Source organism: Camarhynchus parvulus, chromosome 10 (assembly GCF_901933205.1).
Source record: "Camarhynchus parvulus chromosome 10, STF_HiC, whole genome shotgun sequence".
Taxonomy (NCBI): Eukaryota; Metazoa; Chordata; class Aves; order Passeriformes; family Thraupidae; genus Camarhynchus; species Camarhynchus parvulus.
Genome location: NC_044580.1, coordinates 8,228,563 through 8,252,637, shown reverse-complemented (window position 1 = coordinate 8,252,637; position 24,075 = coordinate 8,228,563). Strand labels below are relative to the sequence as shown.

The 24,075-nt window shown below is 56.2% G+C and overlaps 1 protein-coding gene across 1 annotated transcript; it reads right to left on the bottom strand.

Moving 5' to 3' along the window:
* Positions 1 to 991: 991 nt before the first annotated feature.
* On the bottom strand, positions 992 to 15,909 carry ONECUT1 (one cut homeobox 1). Its single transcript, XM_030955432.1, has 2 exons — positions 14,829 to 15,909; positions 992 to 1,748 (listed from the first exon to the last, which is right to left on the bottom strand). Exons 1-2 carry the CDS (start codon positions 15,907 to 15,909, stop codon positions 1,456 to 1,458), a joined length of 1,374 nt encoding a protein of 457 aa, XP_030811292.1. The 3' UTR covers positions 992 to 1,455.
* Between the last annotated feature and the right edge of the window lie 8,166 nt (positions 15,910 to 24,075).

Genomic DNA, 24,075 nt, shown 5'->3' with positions numbered 1-24,075 from the left:
GGAGCTCCTCCCACAACATTAACTGATGTCGTACCACTGCTTCCAGTAGGAAAGGACCACGAGCCGGCAAAGCTGCTACTATTCCTTCGCCTGGTAAAGTCGATAGGTAAAAAAAAGCTCGCTAATGTCAATGAGTATTGATCAGACGCTGAGCCCTGTGGTTTTGCATCCCTCAATTCCTTTCATTTTTGCATCCTGAGCGCCTCAGGTCTCCTGTTCGCAGGCTAGATGGCAGAGCTGAGCCACGCTGGAACACAGCTGCGCCGGGCCCCAGCCGGGACAGCACTGGGGACGGTGTCACACGCACACGGTGTCACACGCGGTGTCACACGCGGTGTCACACGCACGCGTTACACTGTACGCGTGTCACGCCCGGTGTCACACGCACGCGTGTCACGCACTGTGGCACGCGTGTGTACGCACGCGGTGTCGCGTGCTCCCCTCGTGCTCCCGTTGGAGTCAGTGAGGAAAGGGCTCACTGAGTTCAATGGGAGCAGCATCCCGGTCTGGGTTCCCGTGCTCTCCTCGGGTGACATTCTTTCTTGCCAATCACAGAAAGAAACGATAATGTGGTTTTACTAATTGCAAATAACAGTCTTGATTACAAGTTTTATGTGTTATACAGTTAGATTAGTTTATACCTATAACTCTACATAGTATTTGTGTAAAAATAGCTTTGGAATATTAAAATCATTGCAATAAAATACCTGCAATACAATTATTAAATGTGTTCTTTGGTAGCTAGTCGATTTTTTTATGGATGGAATAGTTTTCCTTTTTTAAATCTGAACATTCCTTAACAAACAAAGAGAATGCACTGGTTTAGGTACCATTCAAAATTTCTTTGCCTAGTTTGAACTTGTTTCGAGGCATTGCACCAGCCAAGTTCAAACTGTGAAACAGCAAAAATCACACTACCGTTCCAAGGAATTCAGACGACTCCACGCTCTGGGGGCCGTGCCCTGGCACAGCCCTCTCTGGAGACCAGCCCTAAGTCCCCACCCACTGGGTGCACGCAGGACGGACACACTGACACCTCCATGGCAACTGCTGTGGCCGTGAAGAGCTGTATCCAAAGAGATGTCTGCTCAATGACAGGAAATCACTATGCTCCAAACCACTAAACAGCCAAGTACGGTGAAGATGATAATGGGCAAAGGTGTGAGACCAGTGGTCTGTTCCTCTTCTCTTTGCTTTCCGTTCCGTTCCCTCCATTTCGCTTCCTTCTTCCTCTCTGTTTTTTTTGCAAGTCGTCATCCTACTAAAGTGTGTGTCTTAGAACAAAGTCATAATGCAGGTGAAATAAGTCTTTGGTTTCTTTGGACTTATAAATATTTTTTTTCAAATAGTTTTAAGTATAAACCTGCTATTTTGAGGTCCTGGTCTGTCTTTATTTTATTTATTTATTTATTTTTTAAAGCTTTTCCACCGAGGTTTCAGTTCGTGGTTATTCCTTCATGCTTTGGTACAAGTGCTTGATGAAGAAGATGAGTTGCCTGAATTGGAGCTGCCCTCGTCTTGCCACTTATCCAGACTCCTCCTCCGTGCATTCATGAAAAAGTTGCTGACGGTGCTCAGCTCCAACCCGAGCTGCTGGGAAATGGTGATTTGTAATTCTTTGGACGGACGCTTATTTTCCTTGAATATTGCATGTAGAGTTCGACGCTGGACGTCAGTGAAGACCAGCCGAGGCTTTTTGGGCGTGTTCCCTCTATCCTTGCCGTGCTCCTGTTCTTTCCTCTTGCACGCTGCAAGAAAGGGGAGCACAGTTAGAGAGGGCTGCCAGAGGAGTGGGTGGGAGCACAGTGCAGGGCAAATTAGGGAAAAAGGACTGCTCATGTCAGCTTCTGAATTTGGACAGGATGTGGGACATTTACATCTCTAACTCGTTATAAACTATTTCAAGTATAAGGAATAAAAGTTAGAAAATACCTTTGTAGCTGTCTGTTAAAACTCAGCAAATGCTTTCACTAAGAACTTACATTTTGATACTACCCATTAGTGCTGAGAATTTAACTATTTAATATCTCTAGTAGGTAGAGTGGAATTTCAGGGAACTGTAAAGTTAACCTTGGTCATACTTTCCACCATTATTAGTTGCTTTCAATCAATTTCTGTAGCTTTTTGTTGCCTGTGAACTGTTGTGACTGTTGAACTCTGAGAAAGGAGGATGCTACTTCAGTCTTACAGGCCAGATGAATTCTGAACAAAATAATACATGTTTTGTCATGAAAAACAGTGTTATAGAAGATGATCTTTATAGAATTGCTCCTTATTTAATCTATCATCCCTTCTTTCCCTTTCAGAATGTTATTTTGCTCTACATTAATAAAGGGTGCTTGCAATTTGCAATCTGCCTCCCAGATCACCTTCCAGACAGGATCTGATGGGATGTGAGGGAGACTCCCAGATCCCTCTATCAACCTTGGACTGTCTGTCAGCTCATCTTAGCATTTTGCTAGGATAAAAGCTTCCTTGGGAGGCCGGGTTCCTCTGTCTCACTTTCAAAATGCTCCGAAGCTGTCTGTTTCCCTTCATTCTGTAACAATGTCCTTTAATTCTGATTGCGAGATGTGTTTCTGAAGGCAATATGAATATTCTTTCTCTGGGTCTGTCTAGTCCTGGCTCCTGTGGAGATCAGTACTGACTACATGAAGAATTTTGTGCAGTATCTCTACTTACACCATGATTATTGGAATGAAAACAACAGATTACTTTGCAAAGGTCCTTTCTACAACTTGTATTACTACCAAGAGCCCTGAGGGTTTCATTGCTCGTGGGAGGTATAAAAATAGTCACCCACCTTTTGTACCTGAGAAATTGAGCTGCACAGATCAGGAGCCAGGAGCTGTGTGGGCTCCTTGTGCTGGCCCAGGCAGGGACCAAGACACTGGTGGCTCAGTCCCCTCTGAGGAGAGGCTTTTGAAAAGGTCCCTAACAATATATATTCCAGCCACATACCCTTTCCTGAGAAATCACACATCAATCAAATAGACTGGGCTGCCAAGCTCATGTCTCCTACAGGTATTTTTATCTGAAAACCTTTGAAGAACACTTTGAAGTTACATCCTGACCTCTAAACCACCGTGGAGCTTCTGGGCTAAAAACCAGGTTTCCTGATGCATGTGAGCCCCTACTGAAGCCAAACTGCTGAACTCACTGGGGGGATTGGTTCCTGCTGAAATAATCTGCATCCCCACTGGAGGCTGACATGAGCAAACCAAGGGTTAAAAATGCTTTTGCAAGAATAGTCTGTTATTTACTGCCAAATATTCAGAATGAGGACACCAGCAGAATCTCAGTCTTTTATATATGTCTGACCATTTGATAATCAGAAATTCCTGGGAAAGCAGCTGCAGGAGCTCAGCTTTACAACAGCTCAGCCTCCAGCTCTGACTGCCCCGGCAAACAGGCTCAGGCAGAAAAGAAACCAGGTGCAGACAGCATTTGCTGTGCTTCATTTCTGCTCATGCTGCTTTACACCTTCCTTTTTCAAAGGCTACACAAATTCCATCTTCTGCCGAGATACTCCATCCAGATCATAATTTGCCACAAAATCCTAATGGCACAGCTAGCGTGCTCCGAGTCAGTGCTGTGCAATGCTTCAGTGTGAATCACCACATCACAAATGACAGCCACAGCAGTAGGTGCAGAGCCAGCTCAATTAGTGATGGGAGCCTCTGGGGCTTCGATCACAAGCTGCTGCATGAGCTCTCTGAAATAGTAGGCAATAACAAAAAAACAACCATCTATTGGGAAACTGGCTTGCATAACACATTGTCTTCCTGAACTTGTGCTCATTTCCTGAAATGTAGTATTCCTGAACAATTATTTCCATAGACAGTGTCCCTAGAGTTACAACATACCTTGTTCCTCAACTTTAATTTTATCAAAACCCTCTTAATTAATGCTAGTGACGTCACAGAGGTAAGAAAAGAACTCATTACTAGGGAGAAAAAAATAAAACCTATCCAGTCTATGATACAAATAAGCCTATTTAACTTTTTTTTGCAAATATTTTCAGCTTTACTTCCATTAACATTTGCCAGAGGCAGATTGAGGGCAAAAATTTCCCAACACACTCAATTGTTCCAGGAGCCCTTGCACTGCCAGGCTCAGGTTGTGAGCAGCAGGAGTGGATACCACCTCTCATCTTCTGCCTTGTCCAGGCTCAGGAATATTAATAGCACTTAAAAATAAATAATAGTGATAATGAAAAACTGTAATAGGGTTTCCTTGCGATCGTTTTCCCTGCACTGGAGCCAATCAATTTTAATAATAAATTGTAGCTTCCAGCTTGCCAGAGAACAAATGCACACCACGGGATGAAATCTGCTCCAACAGGAGAGTAGATGCAGAGCAAGCAGAGATTGGCCTGGCAAGGTGGGGCTGCCAGGCTCTCCGACAGCAGCCTGAGCCAGGCCATGCCCAGGCAGAGCAGCTGTGCCTGCTCAGGCCAGCTCCTACCCTAGTGCCAGGGCCTCTCCCAATGTCCACTGAGGTCAGAGATGTCAACAGAAATGTTTTTTTTGGAAAAACACCAGAGCCTGTCTTCACAGCGATTTATCACACACTCCATCTCTCTTTTATCTTACACAGCAGAAGATAATAACAGTAATTTGCACTGATGTCCTTCTTGTGCCCCTGCCCTTGAGCACTGCGAGAGGACCCTCTCCCAGAGCACAGACACTGAATTTAGGTGCTTTGCAGGGTGCTGTGCTCCCTGGAGCTGTGCGCCTCCCCCAGGACACACCTGCTGGCACCCTGCCCTCACTCCCTGCTGCAGGAGCCCTGTTCTTTGTCTCCAGGGCGCCCCAGCTGAGCCATGCTCCATGTGATGCCTTTTGAAAAAGCCTTTAAGAAAATCTTGTTAGGAAAAAAGAAAAGCAGAGGATAAAGGAAGAGTCACCCTGACTCTGGCAACACACGTGCAGATATGACAATGTAATATTATCAGTGCCAGAAGGAGCCTTATAAATCCAGTCCTGAACTCTGGCCTCTCCCAGTCACTTCCATCTTCCTCTGCCCTGAGCAACAGATATTTTTGACACTCGCAATTCTCCTGACACAACCCATCAATCTATTTTTGCCTCCCTTTGTTCCTTCTAAGTCACCCGAGGGATTTGGTCAAGTAAACTCGCCAGGCCCTGTAAGGTCTGTGCATGCCAGGGAGGCCCAGCTGCCTGGGCATGGAGCAGAAATGGGCTCCCACCTCTGCAGCCCCAGCTGGGTGCAGCACAGTGGGATCAGTTCTGCCCTGCCAGGGGTGGGAACAGGACCCTGTCCCTGTGAAAATGCACTGATTGCATCTTTAGGTGGAGACAGTGCAGAGGATGTTTTGCCTATCTGTGATACAAACAGCGTTATTCAGCCAGTGTCAAAGTCAAGATTAGAGTAAGCTCAGGTGTAAACCCTGATGCTTGATCTAGTGTTTCAACCCTAGAGGATGGATTTATTTTTAAAATGGAAGGAAAAAACCCTGATTACTATACATCAGTTTCAGGAGAATTTGGTGTGCACACACCTGCCAAGCTGTTTCTGGCAAACTCCAGTTTTCCTTTCTAAAAAACAGAAGCAAAGAATAAAACTGGTGATGCTCTCAATAAACCTAATTTCCTGTGGGTTCTGGTTTGGTTTGTGAACAAAATAAAATATCAACTCACCACAAGTTCTGCTGGTTGCTTTTTTGGACAAGTGTCACTGAAGCAGAGAGAACAACAACGGGAAATTTTACTTGGGCAAGCCCTGCCCCAAGCCCTGTGGCTGCTTTTGGCATCAGAGGGCGACTCTCCCTGAGAGGCATTGCCCAGCTGGTGGCCCACGGTGGTGCCAGCACAGAACAAGCTCTGACAGGGCACGGGGGAGTGCACATCCCGAGGCACATGGTGGGTTTGGGGTCTCAGGCCCCAGAGAGCCGTGCCCTCACAGGCACTGCTGGCCACAAGCCACTATCACTCGATGGCCACCAAGAGCCTTGTATGAGATTATGTCTTTTACCCCTTCTCCTGCAAAAACCTTTTGGTTATCCCAACCTCGTGTGTTCAGGACTGTCTTAAAGACATAAAAAAGCCCTTTTAGAAGTCTCTCTTTACATATATTTTCTAATCTCTGTTGTGTCAGGTCTAGAAAGCTCAGCTACAGTCTGAACTGCCTCCATCTAGGAATCCCTTTCCAAATCACCTGCTTCTAGTTTTGAAACATCACACAGTGTCCAATAACATGTGGAGAGTGAAAACTTCACTGGTATTGACTGGAGAATATCCTGAAGGATATTCTTGTGCAGGAGGCTCTACATTCTGGTGGAGAAAGCAGAAGCATCTGCTTCCTCAGGAGGCTGAAACTGCTGGAGGACTTTGGCCATCACAGATAGTTCTAATCACACTGGCTACAACAGCTCAGGGGAAACCAGTAGCCAAAAGCTTATGGTAAATTCATGGTGGCAATAACTCACAATAAAGTGTGATAAGTTACATCCTTATCATGTGAATAACACCTCTGGGGCTTGCAGAGAGACACACAAACAACAGACCTTTCCCAATTATCAAAAACTTCATATTTGGGGGCATATGAAAACAAAATAAAAGGGTATAGGAGGCACAGGCTACCTGAGGGTTAGATGACCCCACACGAACTAAACCCAAGCAAATCTGTTTGACCTGATTAATAACCACAACTGCTGGGTGACATTCGTTCTGTTACACCACAGTTTAGTGGTCCCCTGCACTACCCAGGTTCCTCAAAGGTGCTTGGGAAATGGAATTCCTCTGGAAAGGCGTTCTGTGAGACAGGCTCCACTGTGAGGCAGCTCGTGGCCATGAGCTCCTGCTGCAGCAGGTCACAGGCAGCACCGAGGCTTGGGAGAGCATTCTCTTCAGCTCCAGCCCACTGTGGGGTAAGGCCCTGCACAGCCTTTCAGGGATGAAAGCCCACCTGGGTGACCCAGGTTGCTCCCCAAAGTTTTGTCCTTTCAGCTGACAAGACCATGAAATGCTCTGAAATGTCTACTCCAAAATGTGAGTCCACACTAAATTCTTTCTTTTTAATCCTGGCATCATTCAGCAATTGGCACTTGTTTCTCTAGTGGTTTGTATTTGTGCTTATTCAGGGTGTAGATGTTTCCATATACCTTTGTTTTGTGTCTCATTTCTCTGCCATCAAATCCAGGGAATACTCTTTTGTTGTTTCATAACATCAAAAGAGATGAAAATACGTTTGTGTATGGGAAGCTCACAGGATGACATCACCCCACCAACACACAGATCCCAGCTGAGCCAGAACGGTAAACATCTCACTCCTGGGCACTGTATTAAAATGAGTGACCTTAATTTGCTGCCCCTGGAATAATGAAGTGAATGTGACTGAGGAGTGCTGACTCAGCAGTTGGGGATTCAGGGTTTACACAAACTCGGTGTTGATGGATCTGTAACCACTTCAGCAAGCTGACATCACCGTTACACAATGTGTTGCTAAGTGGATCAATCAGGGGAAAGCACCTGATTTCCATGCTATATCATTTAAAGCAAATGTTAAAATTCTTTAGCTAGCTCTTTAGTTAACCATATTACTGTGACAAATATTTCTTAGCATAGCATAAGTAATTAGAATTTAATCACTTAAACTGCATCTTAATTACCCCAAATGAATTGAAAGGACATTTAATAGCAAAGATTAAATTGCCTTAATGAACGATTTTTGCGACTACATCAATATTTTACCCGCGTCAGCCGGGCCCGGCCCCCGCCCCGCGCCGCAGCGGCACCGGCGGGCCCCGGCCGCGGGGGCGCCCCGCTCCCCGCCACGGGAGCGCCGCGGGAGGGGCGCGGAGCGCAACGGGGCCCGGCTGCGCATCCCGCGCACCGCATCGCGTCCCACCGCACCGCACCGCACCGCGGGGCTCCACACCGCATCACATCCCATGGCACTGCATCCTGCGGCACCGCACCGCATCCCACGGCGGGGACCGTACTGCATCCCACCACACCGCGGAGGCCGCACCGCATCCCACCACAACCCACCGCGTGGCCCGTACCGCATCCCGCGGCACGGCATCACATGCCACTGCACCGCATCGCATCCCCCCCCACCGCACCGCGGGGCTCCGCACCGCGTCCCACTGCACCGCGGGGGCCACACCACACCGCACCGCACCACACCACACCACACCACGGGGCTCCGCACCGCACCGCAGATTCCCTCCCTATGGCATCACACCACGGCATGGGTTCCTCACCCGCGCTGCCGCCCCGTACCGCTCCAAGGCACGGCACCCCGCCGGGGAGAGCCAGCCAGCCGCTCCGCATAGCTCAAGCTGGAAAACGCCGCCCGCTCGTGCCGTGCTCTGCTCCGCTTATGCGCCGCGCCCCGCCTACGCGGGCCGGCCCACCCGGGCCGGGCAGCACCGCCCGCTGCGCACCTGGCCGTGCCCTTCACACCCTCCGCGTCTCCCGCCCCCGGCCCGCCCCGGCAGCCCCGCCCCGCGGGACAGACCCCGGAGCGGAGCCGCACCCGGCCCGCTGGCCCCGGCTCCGAGCTGTGGGAGCGAATCCCCCCGTGGGCCTCCGAGGCGTTCGGGTGCTGACTCCGGCACATTCCGCCCCCTCCCGCATCCCCAGGCAGAGACTTTGCTACAGCAGCCGAAAACTGAGTTTCTGAGAGGTGGAAACGACGCAAAACCTTCACTGCAACATTGAGCATCGCCAGATTCACTGACAAACTCGGGTCGTTTCTCTGGTTCCGCTCCTGCCGGCTGCCGCTTCCCCGGCTCCAATTGTTAAGTTCTCCGTCAATTCCAATATATTCAAAATAACGAGATATGTTTCAAATAAAGGAGAAATTAGTCAGTGATGGCATAAAGAAGTTCCTCCGGTTGGGGAGGACATGAGGGAAGCCGTTTGGCAGCCTGCCTGTGCGGGGGGAAACGGGGGAAAAGGGCTGCGGGCAACTCTCCCGCCTGTGGCTCAGTTCGTATCGACGGGTTTCTAATGCATGTGGCAACGAGTGCAGAATTCTGCACCCTAAAAACATCCAAAACCCGAGCCCGGGCTCACTTCAGTGGCTTTCTGCACTGAAGCGTTAAGGAAGAGCCCCCTGTGCCACCCGATTCACTACCTTCCTCTATGGGAAGCAGCAGCACTTCCAGCTCCCCCAGCCGCGCTCTGCGCCCCGCGGTGCCGCCCGCAGCCCTGCGGAACAGCAGCCGTCCATCGAGCTTTAATTCCGTTTGGGCTGCACGGAAAATGTCACCACTGAGGCTCCCTATCGCCCTAAAATGAGGTGGGGGGGAATGAAAACTATTAATAAATAGTTCCTATAAATTAATCTTTCAGCATCATAAAACTGACTTCTTCTTAAGCAAAACGGCTCAAGTCAGCTGCGTTTCCAAAGAAAGTCTGTCAGCATCGGTCACTTTTCTGTCCGGGTATGATTAATCCAGGTAGATTTATGTCTGAAACGCGAATCTACATTTATCGAATTGATCATGGAAGCGCCCGACACGCGGCCATGCTGAGTCCCGGTCGGTGCTCAGGAAAAACTCCCCTCGATGCCTGTAGTCTTCAGGTGAAATTCACCAGCACCTCAGCAACAGCTCCTACGCTTCAGTCACCTTAGAACTCCCGGAGTTCTCGTCCCTCGTGTGGAGTTTATGCGGACCCTTCGGCTACACGCACAGGTGAAGGCTGCCTGAGGCAGAGCCGGAGCGGTGGGTTAGTGCCGGTACAGGCAAAGCCAGGCACCGGAGCATACCTGGCCTATGGATTTCCAGATGATTTTGTCTCAATCTGATTATCACGTTCCTTCCCGGCTACATAAAAGGCAGATCGCACACGCCAGAACCCAGCTGAGCACCGACAGGAGCCCGGGCTCCCTACCGGTGTCACCTGCCGCGGGCACAATCCCGGTGCCGCGCGCCTCTCCTCCTGGGGCACCCCGACCCCTCCGGCTGAGTTACCGTGCTGGGGGAAGCTCGCTTCCCCTCTGGCCACGCAGTTCGAAGGCACTCATGCCCAAAACAGGTGCCCCCAGGGCTCTGTCCTGCCGGGAGCCGAGCCGCGCCCGCCGCGGGCAGCCCGTGCGCTCGGCCCGGCGCTCGCCGCAGCACCGCGGCACTAATTGCCGGCTGCAGCTCCGTATAATCGATGCGATGCCGCTCCCCATCGGGGCCGGCAGCCGTGGGGAGGCTCAGCAAGCACCTGCGCCCGGCCTCGTCCATGAGCCCGGAGGGGGCTGGCCCGGCCCCGGGGCGCCGCGGGGATCGCCCGGGAGCGGGGCCGCCCGGGCGGAGGCGGAGCTGGGGCCGGGCCGTGCCGGCGGTCGCTGTTCGTGGTGCTGAACTCCAGCAGGGCCTCACTCGTCCCGCGCAGAGCCAGCCCGGTGGCGGCGCGGGGCCCTCCGCTCCCCGCTCCTCCGCTCCCCCGCGCTCCCCGGAGCCGCCGCCGCTGCCCGGTGCCCGGTGCGGGCGAGTGCCCGGCCCGCGGGGCCGCTCCCGCCCGCCGGCGGTCAGTAGATGGCGCAGAACCCTCGGGAACCGAGGGGCGACCAGCGAGGGCTGCGGACGGCGCGATGGCCCCGGCCGGTCGGGGCGGGCACCGCGCCCGCAGCCCGGCTGTGTGACCCGGGGCGGCCCCGGCGGCGCCCACGGGCGGCCCCCGCCCTGTTTTGAGGCCGTTTGATTCAAACGGCAGCGAGGGTGGGAGCGGGCACGGCCCCCGGGTGCCGCCCCGCCACGCGGCGGTAATTAAAACAAACAAACAGCGGGCGAACGCACGCGCGAGCAAACGGCGGGGGCCGAGCCGCGCCGAGGGGCGGGGGCTCCGCCAGGAGGGGCGCGGGGCGGGCCCGGCCCGGTGCACAGGAACGCGGCTCGCCCGGCCCCGCTCCTCCTCCCGCTGGGCAAACATTAACGAAGGGCAAACGCGGCTGTAAATCAATCCCGCCGAAGGACACGGCCGGCAAACAAGCGCGCCCCAGCGCTGCTCCGGCTGCGCACCGGGCACGACTGCTCCGGGTGCTCTCCCACCCTCCGATCCCTCCGGGACAGGACCCCTTGCCTCGGCCCAAGCCCCGCGCCGGCAGCAGCGGAGCGGCCGCTGTCACGGCCCGAGGTGCGCCGAGCCAGGCCCGGACCGTCCCCGTCCGGGCGGCCCGCAGGGTCGGGAGGGGCAGGGCCTCTCCCCCGGGCCCGGTCCGCGCTCGGAGTGTCGCCGGTGAAGGCCCCGGTCGATGCCCCCCGCCTCCCTGATGCAAACGCCTTTATGCAAAGTGCCCGCAGGGTAAATATTAAACAGCCCCTAATGAGGCCACCGGGGCCGGGGCGGCCCAGACCTTCCCGGTGCGCTCGGGGGCGGCGGCGGGCGAGAGGTGCAAATGGCGTCATTAGATTTCATATTTAATGTGGAAAACGCTCTGATTACTCCATCGATTTCTTTACAGTTAATTTGGCGAGAATTTCTCGCCGGCTTCCCAAGGCTTCAGCTTAGCCGGGATTCACACTGGGAGGGAGAAAGGATAGGAGGAGGGGAGGAAAAGAGGTGCAGCTATGAAAAATAGCAGTCAGGTGGCAGGCAAACATGGAGCAGCTTTGGAGGGACGGGCCTGTCCCCTCCTGAGAGCCGCGGGTTCCCCACGGCGCCTCTCGCTGCTGACCCGCTCGGGGAGCCCCACGGGGGAACCTTCGGGACGAGCCCGCTCAGAGGGCGCCCATCGGCAAAGCACCCCCTCTGGCAGTAGGTTCTAAGGAACCTCGGGCTCCCTTACACTCCTCTGGCGCCTTCACAAAATGTGTCTCTGCCGCGTTTTCCCCGGCCGCTACCCTTCCTCCCGAGCGGCGGGCCCGTGCGAGGCCGGCGGGCAGTCGCAGGTCCAACAATGAATGGCTCGAAGCAGATTATTTTTTCCTAAACAAGACAAAGTCGGGGTATTTCTCTTACTTTATCCTCTCCTGTTTCCTCTTTCTCACACACACGAAAAAAAAAAATCCAACAAACTGAAATGAATTCAGCCTTAAATCCCAGCAGGCTGCAGAAGGGAGGTACTTTTTCTTTTAATTGTATTTATTTTTTCGGCGTCCTTTCACAGCCCTTCCAAATGTCAATGAAGGTGAGGGAGAGGGAGGGAAGACTAACAGAGAGACAGTCAAATAGATAAATATTCAGTGATAGAGAGGAGAGAGAGAGTGGGACAGACAAAGGAAAGAAGAACAGAGAAGAGAAGGGAGATGGGATGAATAAGATGGAGGCTGGAAGAGGTCAGCTTTGCAATTAGCAGTTCTGCTTACATTTCAAGAGACAGCCCAGGAAGTGTCAAGACCTCAATCCTGCTTCCATGTAACTACCAATTTTTCTTCTATTTGTCGGAGCTTCTGTAATCTGGGAGGTAGGAATCCCCCAGGGACGGCTGGAAGGGGCAAATACTCAAGATAAAGTGCAAGGCGAGACCGCGAGGCCTAAAATAAGCAGGCTCCATCCCCCTCAGTGCCTCCCGGTTGTTGTCTGCAGGAAATCAGAAAGGGAAGAAATGAAGGCGGCTCTGGGTATTTATCTACCTGATAATTCTCTAAACGCCCGGGAGTGAGTTATAATTTGGACGTGAAATTTAATTTGCGTCGGCCGCAGTAATTTATGTTATTTTGAATTGATGTTCATACATCAATATCAATCGGGGCAGATTTTTACCACTTAGTAAGATCATCACACATTTAAAACCTGCACAAAATAAAATCGATACTTTATGCATTTACAGCCGGTCGCCGGCAGCGCGGCGCGGAGGGGCGCGGAGGGGCGCGCAGGCTGCGCGGGGCGGGGCGGGGGCCCCGGGACCGCCCCACTGACAGGGACGCAGCTCTATGCAAATGCCCACGTGCTGCGGCGCCCGGGTGGGCAGCGCCCGGCGAGGCCCGGAGCCCCCGGTACGCGGGGAGAGCTCAGCGGGCCCGGCCCGGCCGGGAGGGACGCGCGGCCACCGCGCTGCGGGCGGTACATCCCGACCTCCCCGTGCTGCCAGCCCCTCTCGGCCCCGGGGAAGCTGTTTCTGTAAGGTGCCAGCCTTGGGGTTTCATCGGAAAGGGAAGGCGGAATAATGAGGCTTTGTCTCTCTAACGGGATTACCGGGATCCGTTTATGAGAGGGCAGCGCTGAGGTGGCTGGAAGAAGGGGCGGTCTGGGGGCAGCAGCGAACAATGGGACCCTCCGGACCCGGCAGCTGGGCAGAGCGCGGCCGCCTCCCTCCTTCCCTCCCTGCCTCCCTCCCGGCCTGCAGCAGCCGGGGCTGGCAGAGCTTCCCGGCCGGCAGCGCCAGGGAAGGGATGCCAGCAAGCTCCGAATCGAGGGGTTGTTTCCAGTATCGATCTATGCAAATGAGCGGAGATTCAGGTCGACCAAATTGTCGTAAAAGCACGCTCCAAATCGAAGAAAGTTCGCCTTAGCAATCGTTACGGGGAGATTGGAAACACAAACTCCATCCTCCTCTCCTGGGTAGCACCAGCAAGACGAGGGTTTTTCGCTGGTGGGGTGGCTGCTGAGAAAGGGAAGGCGGAAAGGGCAGTTCTGAGAGCTCAGACCTTTGAAACCGACTCCGCAGGAGTAGAAGCCAAAGAGAGCAACGTCCTCCCACCGGCGGGCACCTCAGGGCCGGCTACAGCGGGGAGGGAGGCCCTGCCCCGGACCCTTCCTAGCTCAGCTTTAGGTTTCAGGAACAAGGTGGTTGACTGAAAACAGGCACGGAGCACGGTGGTGGCCCAGCCGCGTCCCTGCACACTCGGGGAGCGCTCGCAAGTTCTCACCGCCTCGGTAGTCGAAAGCGCAAGACCCGTTGTGCTTTTGAAAGGAGAAAGATTTGGCCCTTCCCTTATTTTTGTCTGTGAAACGGATCAGTGACCCTGGCTCCAACTCGGATTGACTGTCTTGCGTTCTCCAGGGACAAATTAATGGAGACCTATCACTTAATTAACAAACCCTCACTGACGGTATATTAAAGCCGAGTTCTGCACCCGGAGCGCAGACGGGAGGGTTTGGGGAGGCAGCAGAGCACAGGTCCGGGCCGGGACGGCCATCTCCGAGCAGACAATACGGGACCCGCTCGGGAGCACCCCGGGCAGCAAGCGCCCACAGCGGGGCGAGGCTGCGGGGCAGCGAAGCCGCGACACGGCCGGTTTGTGTCGCGCAGACATCCACGCGAAACTCACAGCGCGCGGCCTAATGATAACTACAACCAGTTAAAAAAAAATAATCAAACGATTTTAGCCTCCAGCGTTTCTCAGGCACCGCTCACTCGCCGGGCTCGGCTCATTCGAACCAAACGCCTGTCCCAGCTCACCCCGCCCCAGCGGGACGCGGGCCCCGAGCCCCGCCGCGACCTGAGCCCACCGCTCCCCACACAAAGCAGAGGCACCGACTCCTCTCGGCGGCGCATTACCGGGGCTCCCCCGTACCCCGTCCGTGGGCCCGGTTCAGCCGCCAATTCAAGCATTTCCGCCTCGCCCTCCGCGCTCCGGGCAGCGCTGCCGCCGGCCCGAGCGGCTTTCGGCGGCGTCCCGTTACCGGGCGCGCTGGGCGTCCTGCTGCCCGCGGCAGGCGAGCCTGGCCCGGGGACCGGGGAGAGCCGGGGCGCCGCACTGCGCTGCCCGAGCCCCGAGCCCCGGCTCGGCTTTGTCTGCGCGCGGCGCGGAGGAACCGGACGGTGCCAGGAGAGCGAAAGGGAAAGGGAGAGAAATGGAGTGGCGGAGCGGGGATCAGTGCTGCTCTTCAGGGACGGGCAGGGACCGGGGCGGCCTGCCCAGGCCCGAGGCCCCGCTCTGCCGCTGCCGTGCCCCGAACACCCCGCAGCGGGCTCACCTGCAAGCCGCAGAGCAGACATCCGCTGAAACTCCGGCTCCTGGAGCCACTTCCACATTCTGCGGAAGGTCTCCCGGCCGGATTTGAGCTTGCTCCAGGGCTTGGGGTTCCTCAGCAGGTCTGAGAGCGTCCCTTGAGAGCGGCACAGCACCCTCTGGGCGAAGATAGCCTGGGGGATGCTGTACCGCTTGAGCTCGGTGGTGATCCTCTGAGCTACTTCTTTGGTATTGATTTCTTCCATTTGCCCTGAATTACTTCCACTGTTGACCTGCGAACCAGTTACAGAAGGGTTTTGCTCCCTGGCAGAGCCCAGGATCTGCCCGTGGCTCTGGGCATTCAGGTGGGCATGGGGGTGGTGTGGGATCCCGTTGATAGGCACCATGCCAGCGGAGGTGGGGGTGAGGTGTTGGTCGCCATGCCTGGCTAACATGGCAGGGTGGTGGGCTTCAAATCCGTTTGGGGTGAGCATTTTCTCGGCGGGCATGGTGGCACTGGGATGAGCGTAGTGGGGCAGCCCTTGCTGGGAGTTGTGGATGCTCCCCAGGCCCGATCCAGACAACGGAGAGAGGCTCTGCCCCATGCCGGTAACATCCTTGTGGTAGGGGGTGTAGAGATTGTTCATAGACGCCAGACCCCTCTCGTCCCGCATGAGCGTGAAGCTGCCGCTCACGTTGCCCGGTATCCGCTGGTGGGGATGGTGATGGTGGTGATGGTGATGGTGGTGGTGAGGGAACTTGTCCGAGACCGTCGAGATGGGAGGTAGAGGCTGCAGAGGGGTTAACGTGGTGTAGGTGCTGCTCATGCTCATGCCGGGGGGTGTCTCGCAGGCCATGGTCATGGTGGGGTGCAGGGGGCCGGTCAGCGCGTGCTCGGGCGGCCGGTGGTGGTGGTGGTAGTCGCCGCCGTCGAGGATGGACGCCATGCCCATGGAGCGCGGGTGGGCCGGCAGGTGGCTGCCGCGGTGGGGCACCGCGCTCCGGTGGTGGGGGCTGCCGCTCATCAGGTCGGCGGCGGCGGGCACCGGCTCATGGCTCACCCCGTGCAGATCGCCGATGTTCTCCATCGCCAGCTGCGCGTTCATCGTCGGCCGTGCGGGCGGCGGGACCGCACATCTATCTGGTGGGCGGCGGGGCGTCCCGGAGCTCTTGGCGGCGGCCGGTTGCTCCCGCGGGCCGGCGGCGGCGGGCGGGCGCTGCGGGCTGGTGGTGGCGGTGCTGCTGCTGTTGCCGGGGCTGCTGGCTTTCCCGGTTTCGGTTGGTTCGTTTTTTTTTTTTCTTTTTAATTTTTATTTCGTGGCAATGTATTTATTTGATTTTTCCCGCTGTTGGCTGGCGCCGCCGGGCCGGTCCTAGGGCCGCCGCTCCCTCAGGCCGGGCCCCGCAGCCGCGGCCGCGGCGGGTGTGTGGCCGCGTCCCTCGCCATCCCCAGCCATGGCTCTGTCTCTGTCTCTGCCCCGCGCTCCGGCTCCGCTCCGTGCTGCAGCGCCGCCGCCGCCCGCACCGCGCATGCGCGCGGCGCCCCCTCCCGCCCCGCCCCGCCCCGTGACGTCAGCGCCGCTATTAAGAGGGCGAGCCCCGCGCGGCGGCGCCCAGAGCCGGCGGTGCTGCCGCTGCTGACCCGGGCCCGCCGCCCCCGCCCCGGGCACAAAGGGCCCAGAGCCCGCCCCCGCTGCCGGCCAGGGACACCCGCCCCGCCCCTTCGGTGACTCCGCGTTTTCCGTGAGCGCGGAGCCTCCTCACCGGGAGCTTCCGGAGGTGACACCGGACCGCCCTGCCCCGCGGCGCCCGCGGGCCGTGCCCCTCATGTCCCCCGCACTCCCCGCCGTATGTGCCCACGCTGTCCCGGTATCGCTCCTCTCAGGTGCCCTGCGGGGAAACTTCCCGTTGCCCGGCCCGGGGATGGGCGGTGGAAGCCCCACGGCGCCGCGTCCCCGGGCCGGCCCCGCGGCTCAGCTCCCGCACGCCCTCCAGGAGCCCTCCCGGGGGTGCCGCGGGTCCGGCCGGGCGGTGCCGTGGGGAGGGGCGCCCCCCTGCAGCCCCCGCCGGGGACCCCGGGCGTGCCCGGCAGTGCAAGGCGAGCATATGTCCCGAGGAGCCCAGCAGCCGGACATGCCGCTGGTTTTCTTTTATTTTTTCTTCAAAAAGAAAGAAAAGGAGGCGGAGGAGAAAGAACAAGCGAGCTCACCCGCCGGCCCCCCTCGTTAGCTAAGGTGCCTTTATGCTGGAAGAAAGGGCAGATGTGCCTATTGTTCGCCCATTAACAATAACGAACCACGCCGGGCAGAGTGCAGCGTGTGCACGGCGCCGAGCGGCGGGAGGGACGGGCCGAGCCGAGCCGAGCCGCGGGAGAGCCGCGGGGCCGCAGCCGGGCGGCACCGGGCCGGCAGCGCACAAAGGCCGCCGCCGCTTCCCCCCGCACGGCTGTCGGGGACCGCGGTTGCTCTCGGCACCCTGCGGAGCCGCCTGTCCCTATCGCCCCGGCCAGGCCCGGGGACAGCGAGCGGATCTGCGCCGCGCTGGGGCTCAGGCCGGGCCCCCGGTGTCTGTTCCATGGAGCGGGGATAGGAGCTGAGCACCTGTCCTGGCAAAGCCCGCACCGGCGGCACGCAGAGCCGCTGCGTCCCGCGGGACCCGTGCAGGGCTCTGTGCGGGGGCATTGTCACCCTCCTGCGCTCCCCTGAGAGCTCCGAGGCCCCTTCCCTGGCAAGAGGCAGGAGTCGCTGCCAGCGGCCCCCGGGGAACGCAGGGACAGAGACAGGAGCCGCTCCTGGGGCAGAGTTCCCCAGGCAGCGAGCTGAAATCAGCCCCTGGGGTTACTTTTCTCGGAGTTACTGCCATAACTTTATGGACAGGGCCTGCGGAGATTCCCCTCGGTGCGAGGGGATGGGCGCGGCTCGGGGTCCCGTGGGGTCTCACTGTTCTCCGGTTCAGCGAGGCAGCGAGACCCCTGGCCCCGCGCTTTGAGCCCAAAGTACCGCACCAGCGGCCTCGGGGCCTCGGCTCGGAGCCCCAAGGCCGGAGCCAGGCCTGGCCCCGCTCCGTCCCTGCTGCCCGTCCACAACGCCCGCGGGAGCAGGTGCGGCCCCGCCGCGGGGTGCGGACCGTGCCTCACACCGCATCGTCTGGCCCGTCCTCCCGCACCCCTGCCCTGCAGCGGGATCCGGAGCTGAGCGGGAGCCCCCGTGCCTCTCGCACCCCTGGGCGCTCACGGGGACCGTGCCCCGGGAGCCCGGCGTGGGGAATGCACCGGGACCGGCCCCGAGCGTGGCTGCGGGTGCACAGCCTACGTGTGCCTGCGCTCGGAGCTCAAAAATCACCAGGCGCTGCGAGGCTCGCAGGAAACTTTTAGAATCTCAACTATCGTCTGTGTGTTGGGTGTATGGCCCTGCAAGCGAGTATAATTTCGCCTCTGTAAATTCAGAATTTCCACAGCTGTTTTATGTATTTCCCGAAATTTACACACATACACACATACATGCCAATATTTTAAGAATTCTGAGATACTGAACCCCGTCTCCGAAAGAAATCAATTGCTTACTACCGTTAATTTTCCCTGTGCACAAGGAGTTCCCTGTATTTTATTTTGAGCTAAAAAAATCCCACGTACAGGTCCCGCACTGTTCCTACCACCCCAGCCATCCCCAGTCCTAAACTCCTCCACAACTCTCTAAATTTTTGTAACGTTAACGCTGACAGTATCTCAATTTCTGATAGCGAGGAATAGATAAGGAGATGTATATCTGCCAAAGAAGAAAAAATAAACCTGAAACCTAATCAATGACCTCAGAAAATGTTTAGGATGAAATAAAATAAAACACAATAGAATACAAAAATAAAATACAATAAAATACAGTAATAAAATAAAATAATCGAGAACGTTTTGAGACCGAAGAAAACAGCTGTGATTGTTTCCCAAGCCAACGCAAGGTGATGTCACAGATCTAATCGAAACATTGTCAGCTTCTTCATTATCAATATCTGTACACAATTTACAGTTTAATTAAAAATATTATATCTCCGTGTATTTAGCGATTAGTTATCAAAGCAAACGTCACGGCGAATATGTTACTTCCTCGAGTTTGTAGGAAATTGCAACATCCAATTTTTCTTCAAGAAATGAGTATAAACCCGACTGCTAACAATGTGGAGAGTCCTGTGACACGCCGGCCTCCGTCGAGGTTCAATCTCTAACCTTAGAAAAGAGTGGCCGTATAAACGCACCCAGCTCCCCCCAGCCCTACGTGCATCTTTTATTTTTAAGATATTTTTTCCGTTACTCTGGTCTGACCCAACGACGAAGCGGCTCGGTGCGCAAAAGCCGCCGGCGCGGAGGACAGAGCAGCACCACGGGCCCGACCACGCCGGTCCCGTCTCAGCTGCAGGGTGTCCCGGGAGCCCGGGACGGGCTCGCAGAAGCCCGGGACAGGGCAGACGAGGCCGGCACTCTCCCCGCAGCCTCCCTTCTCCGCCGTCGGGGGTGCCGTGCGTGGGGTCCCCGCGTCGCGGACCCGGCGCGGTTCCCCCGCGGAGCTTCCCGCCCCATTGGCGAAGGGCGAGCGCCGGAGAGAGCTCATTTCGGTGCGCTAATCAATTACTGCTTGTGCAGTCAAGTACCATATATTTAACAGAATAATCGTTACCGCCCTTAAGTCTTTATTTGATCAGCAGATACTCGGAGCGGACTTAAAACGCAACTTTGCTTGTTTGAATTGCGTGGCGTGTGTGTGCTTTTTAAATCCGAGCTAATGACACCATGAAACGGCCGTAATCTCCCGCCTGACGCCAGCGAACACCGCGCGGGCACCGGGGCCCGCCCGACGTGGCCGCCCGGCCGGGGCAGCAACCACAGCGCGCTGCAACCGACCCGACAGAATTGGTTTTCTTCCCTTTTTCTTTTCTTTTCTTTTCTTTTCTTATCTTTTTTTTTTCCATTTTCCTTTCTTTTATTTTTTCCTCCTTTAATTTATTTTTATTTGCATTATACTTTTCCACTTTGATTTTCTTTTAACGGCGTGTGAGGGGGCTGCCGCCGCTCGCGCCCTCCGCGCCTCCTGTGCGGTGACAGCTTGCGGCACCGGGTCCCCTCGCACGGGGAGCGTGTCAAAGGTGACGCTCGAAGGCTCCCAAAGCCAACAGCTGCCGGGGGGGATTAACTTTTCCAGACTTTCCCCTGTCGAGCTTCTTGGAAACTTGCTTGGCGACAAAAACATATACATCTGTCGGGGGCAGGCAGAGAACAGAGGGCTGCGCCGGCCGGGGCAGGTGGGGGAGGGCCTGGCTTTCAGGGGAAGCTGCGGCGCGGCGGGGGCTCGCTGCGGGTGCCCGCCCGGGGGGGTGCTGCCTTTCCCCCTCCCGCAGAACCCTCTCCCCCGGGCCCGGACTTCTGCCCGAGGGGAGCCTCGTGGAACCCAGGGTCGGCAGCGCGGTGACCGAACTCGCTCCCAGCCGGCCCATGCCACTCGCCTAAGGGCGCTGGGCTCTTCCCTTCTCCCCTCTGGAGCCCCCACGGTGGGGTCTGGCCGGCCGAAGGACGCCGAGCTGCGAGAGGGCACCGAGCGAGCCCCGGGCGCTGCCCGGCCGAGCCGCCGCGGTCCCTCTGCAGCCGCGCTCTCCCGCACCCCCCGGAGCAAACCGCAGCGCTTGTTAATGAAGGAACTTATGGAAGATTGCAAAACACCGTAAATAATTTAGCATTGTATTTCAGGAAAAAAAAATAGCTTTCTTAAATCATCTCCTCAATATAACTTGCAGACTTACAGTATGGCCCTGGTAAGTCTAAATTTTTAAAGTAGCAATACTCAAAGAGACAGAGATGTCTGTATTAATTATTTATCCGCTGGTGCCTTCCTTCGTTTCTAACTTATTATTAATTAGGCGCCTCTAGTCTTTCGCAGAGAGCTCCACAGAGCCAGTTGCAGCTTTAAATATGAATTAAAAGCAAATCCAAGCTACTGTAATGCGAAAATTATTCCGTGTCTTCTATGGCAGAGATGAATAGCTGCGCAAATCAATACTGTGAAGCTATGCTCCAAACGACAGGGTTATTGATAGCTTATATTAATGATGTTAATGATGGAAAAAGGAAAACAAGAACCCGACCAACTTATAAACTTTTTATCTGCTGAAACCCCGCAATCAAGAGGACAGGAGCATGAATTAAGGGGGCTGCAGATAATAAGAACATTATTTATGAAACCGGATAAATGACTTCTGATAGTTTGATGCGTTTGAACTCTACACTGCCGCCTTCTCGGAGGCAGGCTGGGACCGGCGGGGCGCTGCCCCTCGCCGGGGCGGCCCCCGGCCCCAGGGGGATGTGCGGTCCACGCACAATTCACGCACGAAACACGCGGTGGCGGCGCGGCAGGCGGCAACCCTGGGCTGTGGATCCTGCGAGGATGCCCCGGGAAACCCGCAGGAAAACACTCCCGGGGCGCAAAGGACGCGCTCCTCACGGGCACCGCGGCCGGCTGTGCCCGGCCGATGGCCGGCGGAGCCCCCCCGGCACGGCCGGGCAGAGCTGGGGGGAACGGGAGGGAGGAGAGAGGGAAGGAGCCGCGCTCCTCCTCCCCAGGAGCCGCCGCCCACGGCGCTCCGCGGACCCGCGGGGCCGGGCCGAGTCTCCCCCGCGGAGCCGGTGTTCGCGGGCAGCAGCCGCTGCCCCGGTGCCCCCTCCCTTCACCGGGCCGAGCCGAGGGGGCTCTTGCCCTGCCCACCGCTCCTCGCCCCCGCGGGTACCCCGAAACAGAAGTGATCCTTGGGGTCACGGCGGCGCGGGCTGTCCGAACCCACGGACGGGAACACAATGGGGATCAATAGCGCTTTGGTGAACACTATCCTTCGGGGTGATTATTCAGGGAAAGGCGCTGTTAAATCCCCGCGGGCGCACGGAGGTGATGCTGTGCCAGGCCCCGGGAAGGGCACCTGGCCGCGCAGGCAGCACGTGGCGCCGAGTCAGCAATTAAGGCAGGGACACGTTTTAATCTGGCAGCGCTGCTCGCAGCGCCCTGGGTTCTCAGCTGAGATCTTTATTAGTTACATGTATGAGCGAATATAGTCCGTCACTTTTTTTTTTATCCTTTTCTCCCCTTCCGCGAACGCCAGACCGAGGGTTCTGTAAAATCTTCGCCTCTGTAATTATTCGTATTAGACATTTTTTCATGCAATGTTCTTCCTTTGCCTGTCCTAGCGCATTTTATAAAATTCTTTGTCTAGATGCCGTCTCAGATATACATGATCAATCTCATAGATAACTTCTCCCCCTACTATAAAAACCTAATGGTTTAAGAAATACTTTTAAAATATATATTTTTGTAATTACTATTTTTAAAAAAAGCTTCCGCCAGGAGAAAGTCGCACTTGTTTCCAAAAACAATTCACAGCAGATAGTGTAGATATCACTTAATTCCTACAGAAATCAATGTGAAAATTAGATTTATTGGCTACTTACATTGTTAAAAATGACAAAGTGCTCCCTTTTATTTTCATAAAACCACAGAAGACCGAAAATCATTTAATAAAGAATCCACCTAGTTTAATTTCACTGTAGGTCTCTTGCATCGAAACCAATTCTTCGAGCCTCTCCCTCATAAACCTGCCTTCTATTCTAGTATTAAGAGCAAAAATAATATTCTCAAAGAGAGTTAAAATAGTAGCATTTGTTTGCTGGCTGAAAAACCTTTCACGCCGTTAGCTGAAAGGGGTCATGCAAATAAAACAGGATCTGCCGTTTCAAATCGTTCTGTGTTCTCTATTAGCCCCAAAGATTTGGTAATTTCTATTTGTATTTTTTTAAACAAAATTCTCCTTTAAAAAATATTTAATTAGTGTATTTTTAAGAAATGGGAGGGAGAAGAGAAGAGGAGAGCGAAGGGCCGCCTTGGCTGCCGGCGCTGCCGGGCGTGTGGCGGCCGAGGAGGAGCGGGGCCGGCGGCGCGGCCGCTTCTGCTCCCGCTACTTGTTGGGTTTGGCTGCGAGGGAACGAAGGCGGCAGGCAGGGGCGGCGGGCAGGGGCGGCGGGCAGGGGCGGCGGGCAGCCCCCGCACCCCGGCAGCCCCCGCACCCCGGGCAGCCCCCGCACCCCGGGCAGCCCCCGCACCCCGGGAAGCCCCCGCACCCCGGGCAGCCCCCGCACCCCGGGCAGCCCCCGCACCCGGGAGCCCCCTCGGCCAGTCCCCCCCCCCGCCGCTCCGCAGGGCCCGGCGCAGGCTGGGGGTGCGCTGCCTTCCCCGAGCCCTGCTGCCCTGTCCTCGGCAGGGCCCAGGGCGGGGAGAGCCTTCCGGGCCCGGCCGGTCCCGGGCAGCAGCCGCGGCCGGGCCGGGCCGGGGGCTCGGGCAGCGCCCGCCCTGCCGTCCTGGCCGCTACGCGGCACCGCGCCTAACGCCGCCGGGATTTAGGATCCGCGCCCCGGCCTGGGAGAGCGTCGATAAAATTCTGCGTATCAAATGAGCAATCATTTGTTGTGGTTACGTGTTGGGTAATGAAAGATGTTAGCAGGATCAATAAAAATGAAAACACTTTTACTTACATCTTGAATTACTGTTTTAAGGAGTGAGCTGTGGTGATGCAACAAACCAGAGAAAGATCTACAACCATCAAATGTCTTCAAATGAAATCAAAATGAACGCGTGTCACCCTGGGCTCAGCCCCGGCCCCCGCCCGAGAGCTCTCCCTGTTCGTGCGCCCTGCGAAGGCAGGGCCGGCCCGGCCCGGGCCCGGCTCCCCTTGGCCATGTCATCCCACCACGTCGGCTTATTTCTATTTCGAAAGAAAAACTCAGCTACCTTCCGGGGTGTCTAAAGGTCAAATAACAGGTCGTAGCCCGAGGCAAATGGGAATTTTAGAGGGACGAGGAGCCAGCCAGCTCCACGGCATCCTAAAAACTTTCCCTCGGCTGCCGCTACATAATAAAATATCTACGCATCTCTATCGTTTATTCCCGCGTACAGCGAGCCGGCAGGCACACGCTCGGGAATCCGTGCGACTGGGCTGTGCAGCGCACCAACCTGCGGAGGAACCTGCTCGCAATCGATCCCCCGACCCGCAATGGCCGTCGCAGCGCTGCTTAGCCCAGCTGAAATAAAAGCGGGGCCCTTATTAGCAGAAAATTATCGTCATCGATTTCGGGGACATTCACGGTGAATTTAGCAAGGAGCAGCCCCAAACATGGAGGCTGCCGGTGCTCCGGGACCGCTCCCGCTTTCGGACGCGCCGGCGGGCAGCGGCCGCAGCCTGCGCGGGGCTGTGCA

Coding starts and splice junctions, on each gene's coding strand:
- ONECUT1 (XM_030955432.1), bottom strand. CDS start 15,909: ATGAACGCGCAGCTGGCGATGGAGAACATCGGCGATCTGCACGGGGTG. Junction 1,749..14,828: donor GTCTGCTCTGCGGCTTGCAG/GTGAGCCCGCTG, acceptor CCTTTCTTGCAG/CGTGCAAGAGGAAAGAACAG.